Source organism: Dipodomys ordii, unplaced genomic scaffold, assembly GCF_000151885.1.
Source record: "Dipodomys ordii isolate 6190 unplaced genomic scaffold, Dord_2.0 Scaffold57, whole genome shotgun sequence".
Classification (NCBI taxonomy): domain Eukaryota; kingdom Metazoa; phylum Chordata; class Mammalia; order Rodentia; family Heteromyidae; genus Dipodomys; species Dipodomys ordii.
Genome location: NW_012267273.1, coordinates 6,575,146 through 6,589,766, shown reverse-complemented (window position 1 = coordinate 6,589,766; position 14,621 = coordinate 6,575,146). Strand labels below are relative to the sequence as shown.

Sequence of the window (14,621 nt, the reverse complement as noted above, 5' to 3'; positions counted from 1 at the left end):
AGTGATTTTTCTCAATTTAGTCTTAGGAGTCTTCCACAGTGTTCAGCGTCTGGTGGATCTGCTGAGATATTTTTCTGTTTGTTGTTTGTCTTTTTGTTATTATATTATTTTTTATTTCTCACTCATTTTCTTAAGCGTTAGTCCTTTGTCAGCCAGTGATTGACCAAGGATTCACTCAAACACCCTAAATGAGTGTGTCTTCCACTCTGCCACTTGATCTGTATGTGAGTTGGTGAATGCTTTCAAAGTCCAGGGAGTTCATAAGTCATCTCTGGTTTTCAGTTTCTGCCTTCAGGAGACCTCGTATTAATATCCTTGAATATACTCCAGCTTTCTAGGCCACCAGGAATAATCTAGGACTTAGCAAGGCTATCTCTCTGTCTTGCTCTCTGTCTCTATCTCTGTCTCTGTCTCTCTGGCCAGTCCTCTGTTTTCAATATTTGCTTTAACCAGTATGGATGCTAGCATTCCACTTCCCCAAGTGTTTGCTTCTGTGATCGCTTTGACAACTCCTGAGCATGGAATTTTCCATTCCTTGCTCCAAACTCTTGCTAGCCAATCCTGATAAGAGGCAGCAGTTACACACACACCTCAAGCTTCCCTGCCTTTCCAATCATAACTCGGTGCTATAGAACTGGGGGAGGGTAGGAACAGTTCCTCCTTAAAACGTCACAAATTTCTCTTGTCCTTAAAATGTAGTTTGGCTAATCAAAATAAATGTTTTCCATTTGTAGTATGTCCTTTGGTTAGTTTCCAGAGTTCTTTATGTGGCACATTGAGGTAAATCTTCCCCATTTGATCAATGATTTTTTTTTTAAGGAAGAGTACTTTGCAATTTTTTATTCTGTCATTTTGAAAGTTGGTCAACTACTATATTTGCCTTAAACTGTAAACTTTGGCCAAGATGCTAAAATATAGCCGAGCTACAAAATACTTGAATTAATTATTAAACAGCCTAAGTTTTCTATTTTGTAAAAAATAAAAAAGATAGAAAGTATTATATAAATCTAGCCTTTAAATCCTTCATAAGTAATAGAAGATTGAACTTCTAGAGATGTGAGTAGAATTTTGGAAGTTTTGCTGTTGTTATTATTTGTTTGTTTGTTTTGGAATTCTTTCTCCCAAAGAAGGACTTTACCTCTTAATCTCCCAGTTAAGGAGAGGAACTGTTAGAAAATTAGGAAGTTAAAAAAGACATTTCAATTATGCCTTGTGTAGCAGACTGGTGACCATTCTAGCTTGAGAAGTTGGAAGAGACACAGATAGCACAACCAAGTTTTAGTTTTGGAATAATTGCATTCTCAGAATCTATGGAAGAAAGTAAATCTTATGAGCTTTCTCCATGTAATAATGGGAACCCTGAGTAAAGTGTTATTACACAGGAATTAAATCGAGAGATACAAAGAAGCCACATTTTTGATAGGTCCAATCAGGGGTCTTTATTAGAAAGCCAGCAACAGCAAGCAGACTCATGTCCCTCCAAATTTTACAACCTTGAATGTACTTAATACTGTCAAGAAACTGAACCACGAGGGAAGTAGAATGAAGAAAGAGTAGAAAAAACGATCTCAACAAATCAGATCAACTCTAATGGAGAGTTGAAGTAGGATGCCATGGAGACCTGATAAGAGTCAGAGACATGAGGCATGGCACAAAATGGCCGCTGAAGTGATTGCCTCTAAATAAAGTCATGATCGTCTGCAGGGTCACAGTGGGCTCCAGAGAGAGTCTCAGTAGTTCATGGTACCGACCTTGCAGGTCCAATTACCTGTTGTCCAAGTCCCTGCCCCTACCCCTGCTTCTAGGAATTCAAGCATGCCCTTCACCTTGTGTGAGATTTCACCTCTGAGAGTTTTCAGAAAGTTCCCATCATCCACCAAGCTGTCAAGATGGCAGAGAGGACAAGATGGAGTTACTTAGTTCCAGCATCCATATTTCAAAAGGCAGTTGGGACTGGATAACTGGATGCATCAGGGCCTACAAAAGAAACAAAGCCCCAACTGGAGTAGAAATGCATTTACAGAAGTTAGGGAACCCAGAGAGAAGGGACTTCAAATTTAGAGTAGTCAGAAGACTCCACAAAATATATTCAGGATAAAAATATCAGGCCCAGTTTATAACAGACCCAGTTAGGTAATTAGTTCTTTGTTACTATTATCTCTTTCTCATTATATTTCTCCAAGTCAGAATTATCAAAATCTTATAGCTTGTAAAGATTGAACCCAGGGAAGGTGACTTCATTTTTCCATGCCTTCAATAGGCTCTGGCTTCAGCTTTGAAAGGACCTGACATTTCATTTTATGAATTTATTTCTTCTTCCAAAAGTTAACAGAAAAGTTCTAAGGCTGACTGAGTTTTCATTAAAATGGGGACAGTTATTCCTGGATGGAATTACAGAACAAAAGGGAGTTAAGTGCAATAGGACTAAAAGATTAAATGTTGTGATTAAATGTTTGTTTAATAGCAAGTTATCTTCTAGCTCCTAACCTTAGAGAGATATACAGACAGACAGACAGAGAGAAAGAGAATTATTATAACAGATATATCAAGAGAGTTAGTTATCTTAAGCATATTTCTTACTTTTTCATGTTAATATCAAGGAGTCTGTGTCCAAGTCTGGCTACCGAATACAGTTGTAGCTATAGTTGGGTAAAGAGAATGGTTATAAATTGGTTGCTGGAAATGAAAAGAGGAAATAAATTTGTTGACACAAAACATTGGAGCCCAGCAACAGATTTCCTTTAAGCAACTTCAATACTTGTCTTACCCTTCTTTAAATTTCACTTGTTCTGCTTTTTAAAAAAAATATAGATTCATTTTTAGCATCATATGATGTGAAAACTTTCCAAGAACGAAGACAAGGCCCATCAGCAGAAAGCCCACACTTTTCTATGAATTTCCTTCACTCAGCACACAAACGTGGCAATACTGAGCGATGCTGCCCAACAGACATTTAGCCTACTGTTAACCTACTGTAGTTTGGGTACTGTGCTTTGCGTAAGAGACAACTCTTTGAAGGAGATAAGGAGTGTCACTCAAATTATGCATCTTTAGTTCTCTCTGCAAAGGCAGCCATTGCAAACACGCACAATGAAAGAACTAAAGAAGTCAGAGTGCACAGGGGGGAAGCAGACCAAACCTCTGAAGGCCACAAAAAGCTACTCTGAGGAAGTAACATTCAAGCTTAGTCCTGAAGAGTAAGTCAGACTTAGCAAGGGGCCCTGCACAATCTTCCCTTGCCTGTATTTTCAACCTCATTAGAAACCACTTGTGCTTTTGGTTGTCATTGCCAGACACATGTCTTCTCTCACTTCCTCCAACTACCTACCTGCCTGTGTTATATTCCAAATCCTCTGACTCCCTCTCTACCTCCTTCCTCTATCATCTCTTTACAGAGCCTAGTCTCAGCCTATTCTTTTTTTCCTGCCGTTTATGTGTATCTAACATTTTAGACATATGTATAGTAGTTGCATATGTGGCTACTATTGTTACATTTATGATTTGGATTACTTGCTTCCTGATTATGGATTACTTGCTTCTTGATTATCCTCTGTGAACAGAAACCTCTGAGAGGGGAAGGAAGCTAGTTAGCCCATCATATTGCTTCATTATACACTGCAATGAACAATAATTGTCATATAGAAGTTGAATATACTATTTCAATGTCTGCTGAATAAATGAATAGATAGAAGATGCAGGTTAGAAGAGGTACGTTACAGCCTTGAAACAGAGAGCATCATACATTTGAAGAAACAAAACCAGAATGACTGTAACATAGAAAAGAGGAGAAAGTAGCTCAGTATGAAAGCCTTTGTTGGCAAGTATTATATTGTGAAAGACAAAGGTGTTCAGCTTTGGTAGCAAGTCAGTATGCAAACCATAATATGCAGATCCTGTTGATTTTTCTATAACACTAGGAACACAAGAAAATATCTCTTGGGGCTGGAAAGGTGGCTCAGTGGTAGAGTGCTTGCCTTGCATGCATGAGGTCCTGGGTTGATTCCTCAGCACCACATAAGAAAAAAGCCAGAAGTGGCGCTGTGGCTCAAGTGGTAGAGCACTAGCTTTGAGCTGAAGAGCTGAGGGACAGCTCCCAGGCCCAGAGTTCAGGTCCCACGACTGGTCCCCCCCCCAAAAAAAAAAGAAAACATTTCTTTATTAAAAAAGGATTCCCTTCCAACAAAAGATGTTATTAATCACAGAAAGTGTTACTTCTTTGGGCCAATGATGACTATTAAAAACTAAGCTGAGCTTGGTTTTTATATAAAGTGGATTTATTACCACTTCATATTTATTGACAGTAGCAGTTCTGCCTTGTTCACTCTTACATTCTCAGTGCTTGGTGTAGACTGGATAGTTAGCAAAAATGTCTCTGTTGAATGAACTAACAGATGCTTATATTACTGGAAGTCACTGTGAATGGGATGGCCCTGTAAACTCTTTATGGGGCTCTGTGAAGCATAGAATCTGTAGGGGCAAAGTGCCATATTGAACACCTGATTCACTATAGCACAAAGTATATCGTAAGTGTTATTGTATAACAAATCATCAAAATTTCCTGTTTTCTACAATAATTATAATAGACTGTATACCTTTTAAGGCAATGTACAATACTATTAAGGAATCCATGTGATCATTTTTAAAAAGAAAGACTTGCATGCATTGGACATTATTATGGGATAGATATCTTTAGTTATTATTAACTTGTTCAGTCTTGGTATGCTATTTCAGATAGAGTACCATGATTTTCCCTCAAGGGCTGAACCTTGAAGTACTGCTCAGGCATTGTCCTATAACTGGATGGACATGGCCACTTCCTGAGAGGGAGGGAAACAAGATGGTCCTAGGTTCAAGATCTCTATGTGGCCCATTATAAGTTTGGAAAGATTCATATTTGTATACCATTTCTTGGCTAGATGTAGGTGGTGAAAATGAAGCAGGTAATTCATATACTGTGTTTTATAGAAGAATGTGTTCTAGAAATTCTAGAATATTCATTGTGTTGTGACCTGAGGAATGATGTAGGTCTCCTTTGAATGAATCAGCATCAAGTATAATGGCAGGTCTAGATATTATTAAGCATTTTAAGTAATATATCATAACAATAGCTTAGAAAATAAATAATTATGACTGTATCACCTAATGTAGGTGTGTATATATCTTTATTTCATTATAAAATCAAATGCAAATGCCAGAGTCAACAATCACCTTACTTCTTTGTGTAGTTTTTTTAGTTTTGTTTCTTTGCCAGTCCTGGGGATTCAATTCAGGGCCTAGGCACTGTTCCTGAGCTGCTTTTATTTCTCAAGGCTAGCACTCCAGCAACTTGAAGCACAGTGCCACTTCCAGATTTTTCTGAGTAGTTTATTGGAGACAAGAATCTTACAACCTTTTGTGCGCAGGGTTGGCTTAAAATGGCAATCCTCAAATCTCAGCCTCCTGAGTAGCTAGGCATTATAGATATGAGCCACTGGTGATGGAATTGTCTGTATTATTTTATGCTGTTATTCCTTTACAGAAAAAGACTTGTTTCAAGAACACTTAGATGCTAGTCTCAGACATACTATACTACAACAGGAAATGAATGATCATATTTGTAAATTAACAATCATGAGCCCATCCCAGTGTTAAGTAGCAGTCTGCAATGGTGCTATGGTTTAAATACTACTTATGCTGGAGGTTAATCCCCATTGTGAGGTATAAGTGGAAGGAGACTACATGGGGCTGTGGTGTTCATGGGGCTGCTGGGTGTTGATATTCTTTGTGAATGAATGAATTCAGATCTGGTAAAGTCTTTAGACTACTCCTTTCCTGAATGAATCTTTCTGGCTTCATAGGATGAGTCAGATAGACCAGAAGATAACCTTCCTATTCACCCCCACATGCATGTTCTTTACCTCTTGCTTTGGGATGCTATACTATCTAAGGCTATTATCAGATCAAGAAGGCCATTTGCAGATATGGTTCTCAATTTTGGATAAGATTCATGAATCAAAATGAAAATTTTCTAATTTATTCAGCTTTAGGTATTTTGCTTTAGTAATAAAATTAACTCGTACAGTTACCATAAAAGAGATATAGCCCAGGATGAAGATTATATAACTCTTAAGTGAATAGAAAATCAACTTGCTCTAGCTAGATTAAAATGTTTTACTGTAACTGAAATAGAAAATTGTTCCTTTAAATATTTTTATTTACTTCTTAGGCCTTAGAATGAAATTTAAAAAATTTCTATGAAATATCATTACTAACATGGATGCATTAAAAATTTCCTACATGAAACTAGATAAATTGAAATATCTTTCTTTTGTTGTGAATGTGTATAACTGAAAAAAACCCAATGAGATGTACTCTTAAATTATAAACAATACAAAACTACTTTTCATTTCTTGTAATTTTAATTCATGGCTCTTGAAATACTTGGCAAATCAAAACAGAAAACTGTAGTTTTCTAATCATTACAGAATAAATTTGAACAAATAAATGTGCAATGAAACCATGCTATCAAAGTATATTTACCCTTTCCCTAAGTCATTGTGTTTCTAGTCATTCATTTACACAGTTAGGGAGCTCAACCCATCTGGTCCCCTTCTGTAGACTTTCACTTCCTAAGCTGTATACTGGTCATTTAAATCTTGGAACTGTATGCAAGAGAAGGCTAACAATGGTGATTGTTTATCTTTCAGGCTTAAAAGAAGATAGAGTGCCAGAGAAGACCTTTGAAGTGTGAAAATTTCTGAAGCTGAAACCAAAATGTCTTTTATAGATCCTTATCAACATATTATAGTAAGTCACTTACTGTTCATGCATTCTCTCTGGGAAAGGAGCAATGCATTTTTTGTGTCTATGTACTGCTGGTGTTACTAGTCAGGTAAAACTCTGACAACTCCTTGGGTTTGTTATTCTGCTTGCTGTAAGAGAATTTGATCACAAGATACAGAAAAGCCACACTTAAAACCAAAAAAAGAAAAGAAAAGCCACACTTTGCGAGGTCAGATCAGTAATCTTTATTAGAAAGCTGGCATTTGTGAGCAGACGTGTTCCCCCCAAACTTCTAGCCTCAAATACATGTAATACTGTTAGGAAATTGAGCCATGAAGGTAGTAAAGAAAGAGCAGAAAAACCATCTCAACAAACCAGATCGACTAATTCAGAGTAGAAGAGGGATGACATAGTGACCTGAGGAGAGTCAGGAGACATGAAGCATGGTGCAAGAATGGCTGAGGTGTTTGGGCCTAAGTAGGGTCATGGTCAAGGGCAGAGTCCCAGGGAGGTAAAGAGTTCAACAAGTCTCCGGAGTTCATGGTACAGGTCTGGCAGTCCAGTAACCTATTGTCCAAGTCCCTTGAATTTAGGCTTATCACCTGGAGTTGAGGGTGGGGTTTCATCTCTAAGAGTTTTTAGAAAGTCCCCATCACCCACCAAGGTGCCAAGACTAGACCCAGTATCCCTATTTCATACTCAAGCACTTACTGTGGTAAATTAGGCTATTGTACATAATAGAACTAAGTCATATCTTCTTTTTATCATTGTAAATTTCCAGAAGAAAAGGAATTCAATCAGAAAAAATTCCAAAACATCTATACGAACACTGAACTTTCATGCAACAATTAAAACAATTGTGACTAGGACTCAGCCGTCATGTGAATGTGTAGTTATACCCTTCACATTCACATAATTTTGAGAAAAGAAGATAAATGAGTATCTGAGTTTAGGGTGATGTTTTTTGCATGCATTTCCAAGGCAATTAATTGTGTAATCTTTTCCTAGTGAGAAACCTTTAAACAAACTCCTATGGTTGGTTGGCTTTTGAGTCAAGAGTTGAGTAATTCAAATTTTAGTAATTGAATGTAATTTTCCAAGCTTCATGGGAGATGCGCATTCTTTCTTTTGATAACAATAATAAAAAAATTTCCTTGCTGAATTTAACACGAGACTCAGGTTTATATAGACTAGAAATAGTTTTTATGAATCTTCTCAGTTTACTTTTTTTCATTTTCTTGTTACTAGTTTTCTTTTGCAAACTTTTCTTTTTGACTCTTAAACTGAGGTGTAGCAAGTATAGTGTGTAAATCTTACTTGTTAAACTTTATGAAGGTTTACATTTGCATTTATTTGTGAAATTCTCACTCAGACTAAAATATCCACCCTAAACATGGCATGGCGCTTCATGCGTTCAATCCCAGCTATTTAGGAAGTGGAGCAAATGGGACCAGCCTGAGCAAAGACAATTTGACCCTGTCTCAAAATAAATGGAAAGACTTAGAAAAATTATATTAAGTGAAGTAAGCCAGGCCCAAAGAAACATAGGTCCCACAGTTTCCCTTATTTGCAATATCTAGTATATGTCTCAGACAAGTAGAAAAGATCAAAAGCTACGTACATATGACCAGATAAGATGATATTAAGTGAAATGAACCCCAAGATAGAGACACAAGTTTTTTTTCTTTCTTGCTGTTGTTTCTAATGCATTTATAAGGTACCACGTGATTTTTTTTGTTTCTTTGTATGTTCCTCCCCCACGTTATAACCCGTTTTCACTGTATTTGATGTCTGTATAATTTGTGGGGGGGGGAAGGAAAAAACAAAAGGTTTAAATAGGGATACAGGTTGACCCATTGCAACAAGATGCTATGTTGAAAAATGAACTTTACAATTTAGGTGGGGGTATGGGGGGGTAGAGGTGGGGGGAGTGTAGTTGTGGAGGTGGAAGGGAAGGGATGGTAGGAGAAAAACAAAGGAGGAGGCAACAATGCTTGATAAGAAATGTACTCATTACCTTGCTCATGTAACTGTAACCCCTCTGTACAGTATTTTCACAATAAAAAAACTTAATTAAAAAACTAAAAACAAAAGATCTGGAATTGTAGCTCAAGTGATCAGGAATGAAAGGTGATGAAAGAAATTCAGTATGGCAGATCACAAACCTGTGATTGCTATGCAAGTGCTTTGCCACTTAAATAATACATCCAGTCTTTTATATTCTGATTGTATTTGAGATATGATCTTGTTTATTTGCCTGGCCAGTCTGGACCACGATCAATCTATTTATATTCCCCACTGTACCTGGGATATATAAGCAGGCATATATAACCATATCAGCTTTGTTGTTGTTGTTGAGATTGGGTCTCTCAACTTTTTCCCTCTGCCTGATCTCAAACCATGATCCACTCCATCTCAGCTCTTGAGTAGCTAGAATTACAGGTGTGAGCCACCAACATTTGCTATATTCTTCTTCTAATATGCATTATGTACTTAAAATGTGTTTGGAAATCAGAGACTATTTAGAAATCAAACTACATGGAATATTTTAAGGCTCAGTAATAGTATCTGTTTTCGGTTGCTGTTACCAGTATCAAGTCTTGGCTAGAGAAGCATTCTTCAAAATATGTAAGCTAATATGCTCAGCACAAACCAATATTAGCAATAAGGGAAGATGGGGAAAATCAAGCTAGCTAACTAAAACTGAGTTTTTGTTCCAGAAAGGCGTAAACCGTTTACTTGTCTGTAGGCACATGAGATTGGGCTGATTTTTGCCACACTTAGGGTGCAGGGACAAGGGTTTGAAGCCAACAAGCTTCTATTTTCAGTGATGCTACCATTGGTGGCTCACTCTTCTAATCTTAGCTCATTAGAGGATGAGATCATGAGATCTGAGGACCACAGTTCAAAGCCAGCCCAGGCAAGAAATTCTGTGAGATGCTTATCCCAAGTTAACCATAAAGAGCCAAAAGTGGAACTATGGCTTAAATGCTAGAGTGCTAGCCTCGAGAGACAAAAATATAAGGAACAGTGCTCAGGCCCTGAGTTCAAGCATATGCGTGCGCGCGCGCGCGCACACACACACACACACACACACACACACACACACACATACAATGTATATGTGATAGAATTATTTCCCATTTTTCTAGATTTAGCATATGCTTTCCAACCTTAAAGATATTTGTGCTTTCAGAATTTGTGAAAAGTTTTCTTTTTGTGTGTATATGTTTTTTTTTTTTAACCAGAGAGGCATCAACTTTATAAGGAGAGATCATTCCACCTCCACAACTACACTTCCCTCCTTCTCCCCTCCCCCCCAGCCTAAATTGTAAAGTTTGTTTTTCAACATAGTATCTTCTACATCTCATTGTTGCAATGGGTCCACCTGTATCCCTATTTAAACAATTTGTTTTTTCCCTTCCCCTCCCCAAATTATACTCACATCAAATACAGTGAAAACAGGGGTTATACCGTGGGGGAGGGACATACAAAGCAACAAAGAAATCACATGGTACCTTATAAATACATTAGAAACAAAAGGAGGAGGCAACAGTGCTCGATAAGAAATGTACTCATTACCTTGCTCATGTAACCGTAACCCCTCTGCACAGAATTTTCACAATAAAAAACTTATTAAAAATAAATTTAAAAAATGATGAAAATGTCCACCTTTTTACCCTGCAAATACGAGTCATATTTTTGAAGTAAAATGACCCACAAATAATCCTACCTCCTATTAATGGAGGGTCACTGACCACATTTACAGAAAATGAAGTTGGCCTCCTATTAGAAACATGGGAATGACAGCATAACTGCTGGCTATAATGCAAAAGTCTTCTAAAAATGTCATTGTAGGATGACTGGAAGTTTTACCCAAAATGTGGCAAGGTATTATTCCAGTAATAAAAAAAAAACCTACCACCCCTGGATAAGCAATCAAAGAACTAGTGTTTCTGTGGTGTTTTTAGTCTTACAAGTTACAAAGTTATGAGCACTGGGACTTTGCCTCTTACAAAGAAGGCGTGAATCGTACCCTCTGTGTCTGTCTGGCAGGGCTTTTATGAATAATAAAATTGCTGTGTACAGAAAGTGTTTTTGAGCTTAGCAAAGTGGTCTGTTCCCAGAGAAGTTAGAAAATAAGGAGCTATTAGTGGGAAATAACACCGTTAAAATAGCTAAACTGGGCTAGGTGCCGTGGCTCACACCTGTAATCCTAGTTACTCAGAGGCTGAGATCCGAGGACTGTGGTTCAACACTAGCCTGGGCAGGGTAGTCTGTGAGACTTTTATCTCCAAATTATTACCAAATAAGAAATGAATAGAACAGTGTCTTAAAGTGTTAGAGTGCTAGCCTTTTGTGTACAAAGCTCAAGGTCACTGCCTAGGCCATGAGTTTAAGCCCCAAAACTGGTATACACATGCACACACACACACACATGCACACACACGCACACACACACATATGCGCACACGTGTGTGTGTGTGTGTGTGTGCGCCTCTAAGCTCTGATTTCAAAGTTAGAGAAAGATACACAAACTGATTATGAGTCTATAGCAGTTTATTTTCTGTGTGTGCTACTACAATCTAGAAAACTCAGGAAGAGAGAAGCTAGTAGTCGCTGTTCATTAGAAGACACAGGTATTAATTAATGAATTGGTTTTGAAGGATTGGTTCACCCAGTCCTGGAGGCTGAGATGTTCTGCCTTCTCAAGCTGGTATATTTTTCAGTACTGGCCTAAAGGTTTGAAAATCAGGAGATTAAATGGTGTAAATTCAGGACAGGATGGGATGAGATGTTTCAGCTCAACTAGTGAGGCAAGACAAAGTAGATAAATTCTTCTGTCCTCTGACTTCAGTTTATTCAGATTCCCTCAACCACTTTGGGGAAGGATAGCCTAATGAATTCACCAACTCAAATGCTAATCTCAATCTCAAACTCAAGTATCTCATTCAAGCAGATACTTCTCTTTTTTTGATTCTAGCTATCTCCTTCCACAGGCTTTTCTTTGGAGATAAAAGCATACACATTTCAGCTAATAGTCTCCTTTCTGCTTCTTTACTATAAAACATAGGTTAGAAACAATCCCTAGGACAACATCCTTGTCTTTCAGTTCTCATGTTTCCATTTTATCCTTTGTGAGATCTCAGTGGTTTCCATTTGCATGTGGTCATCGGTTAAGCTGACTTTCAACTCCTGAAGCATTGCAAGTATAGTTTAGCTACTCTGTTGTGCTTGTTGAGATTTGTCTTTACTCTTGATTTCAGTAGTGGTCAATAGTCTTTAATTTTGTACTGAGAATTACAATAAATAAAAAAGTATCTATAGAAATGATCCTTTAGGAGGAACTTTATTTGTCTTGGTTAGGCTCCCGAGGAAACTAGCAGTTTTGGGACAGATTTAATGCTGGTTCCAGGCTCTGTTTTCTAGATAGTTTTGAGTAATATTGAAATGGCTATCTGTATGTGAAAGGACTGTTCATATTTGTGTCTATGTTGTAGATGAAACTTCTTAAAGTTTTTTAAATTAATACTTTAACTAGACGTATTAATGAATTTGGTGTGATATTTCCATATATGAATGTAGCATGCATTGTTTTTGTTCAATTATCCTTTTTGCTGTCTTCTTCCACTCCCTAGCAACCTTTTCAGTCTCTAGTAATCACTATTCTATTCAGGTCAAGTTTTGCTTTAATTTATTTATTAATTTCTACCAGAGAAGTTGTACTGAAATTTTAATTATGGTGCTAAGTGTTCATGTGACTGTTTCATGTTAGGTATTGTAATGATATTATAGTTACTATAATTACTATAACTTCACTGTGGCTCTGTCATTAAATGAGTATTTTAGAACTGTGCTGATACTTTTTTTTACTGCTTCAGAAGTCACTGTGATTTTGATTAAGAAAGGACCTAAAATTTTATTGTATGAAAGGCAGGCCTATAATCCTAGTACTCAGAAGGCTGAGCCTGGATTGTGAGTTTGAGGTTAGTCTAAACTCTCTAGTGAGAACCTGTCTCTTTAAAACAATTCTTGTAGTGAAAGTATATTTTATATTTACATTGAAAAGACACACATATTTCCAAACTTGATGTGTTTACTTATTGTACAAGTGACAAGTTTCTTGCTTAAGCAAGAGAAGAATCTTGAGTCATACATATTTTTGGAAGGAGTGCTAGTACTGGGGCTTGAACTTAGGGCCTAGGCCTTTTAATTCAAGACTAACACTCTACCTCTTGAGCTACAGCTTTATTTCTGGCTTTGTGGTGGTTAATTGAAGATGAGAGTCTTATGGATTTTTCTGTCAGGATTGTCTTTGAACTGCTATACTCATATTTCAATCTCTTGAGTTGTTTAAGGTTATAGATGTGAACCAACAGTGCCCAGAATCAAGTTATATTTCTGATTATGATTTTTAACACAAATCTGTGAGTAGTATAGGCATTTGGGACATTAAAATAACTTAGGCAAAATAACCGACACACCTTTGTCAAAGCATCATAGGATAGTGTCATATTACAAATATATGTTAGCCTAAAAAGTGGGAAAATAATAACAATATACAAGCCTATGCTTGTTACTTATATTAGAATGAAACTCCATGTCAGAAAGTGAAACTCACAATAAGTAAACAGAAAAAAAATCCATGACTTAGAGATAAGAGCAATATGACAGTATTTCTTTAAAACCAGTGCTGAGATCTGTTTGAATTCTTGTTTTTGATTTTAGTGATGACAATCTCTGGCCTCAGAATTATATCCCATGATTCCTATCATATTTGTAATCTTTAATTTTGATTAATATTAGGTAATGATGGTTAAGTAAAGACAAAAAATAGTTTCATGAAGAATCTACCTCTTCTTCCAACAAATTTGTTTCATGACTTTTTCTTTGGTTTTTGTTAACAGTATAATTCTGAATGGGCAAATCCCCAAATTGGTTTCATACATGTTAGTTCTTTTGTCAAATGCTAATCATTTTAGTTAAAGATACCAATATAATTTGCTAGTATAAACTTAATACACAGTTGTTTTCCCAATGCATGGTAAATTTTAATTGTGAAAAGAAAACAGGGTTTTGGTTTGCCCTGTGAAAAAGATTAGAGTGAAGACAGATACTCAGAGTAAGGTAATACTTGACCTGCAGGCAGGACTTAATCTTTGTGACTAAACTAGTGGATTAGATTGAGATTTGACATCTCTATAGAAATAGGACATCTTAAACTGCCAGCTACCACCTAGCATTATCCTGACTCATTCGTTTCTCCTGGGGAACACTGGATGTACATTCAATGATAATTCCTCTGGCACTATCCCTGTGCCATTAACCCAAGTCTCCTGTCCAAGTCAGAACCCAGTCCAACTAGGCTACTCTGCAATGATACTGCCTTCAGGAAACATAGCCAGGGATTATTTCTTGAGAATAATTTGCATTCTTAGACAATGCAAATTATAATCACTTGATACTGTCTCATTAATTCCAGTAGCCCTTAGAAAGAGTGGTTGAAGGGAAATAACAAAATGCTGAAATAAGGATACAGGTTGACCAAAGTATTTTGACAATTTCCCTAGAAGTTGTCCTTTAGAAGAAACCAGAAAGGAAAAACAACTTTTGATTAATATTGAGCAGCAACAATAAAAACAAACACAGCTGAGTGATGCAAAGATCGTGCTCTGGGCTCACCTTTCTAAACCCTGGTTTCCTAGTCAGCTGGTACACAGGCTGACTCTGCTCCTCGAGTACATGAAGCCCTGCTGTATATTTTTCTGTTAGTCCTTGTTAAACCTGACAGCAAAGAAGTTCTAACAGTCAAGCTGTAGAAACATTTTAAATAACGATCTAAACTTTCAATGATCGGT

At 37.0% G+C, this 14,621-nt stretch overlaps 1 protein-coding gene across 1 annotated transcript in view; it reads left to right on the top strand.

The window, feature by feature from the left end:
- Pla2g4a (phospholipase A2, group IVA (cytosolic, calcium-dependent)) overlaps positions 1-14,621 on the top strand; it is a 127,969-nt gene that overhangs the window by 19,788 nt on the left and 93,560 nt on the right. Inside the window, exon 2 of the mRNA XM_013021849.1 lies at positions 6,687-6,786. Within this exon, the coding sequence (XP_012877303.1) occupies positions 6,754-6,786 (33 nt within the window). The 5' untranslated portion in view covers positions 6,687-6,753. The remainder of the gene's footprint in view (positions 1-6,686; positions 6,787-14,621) is intronic.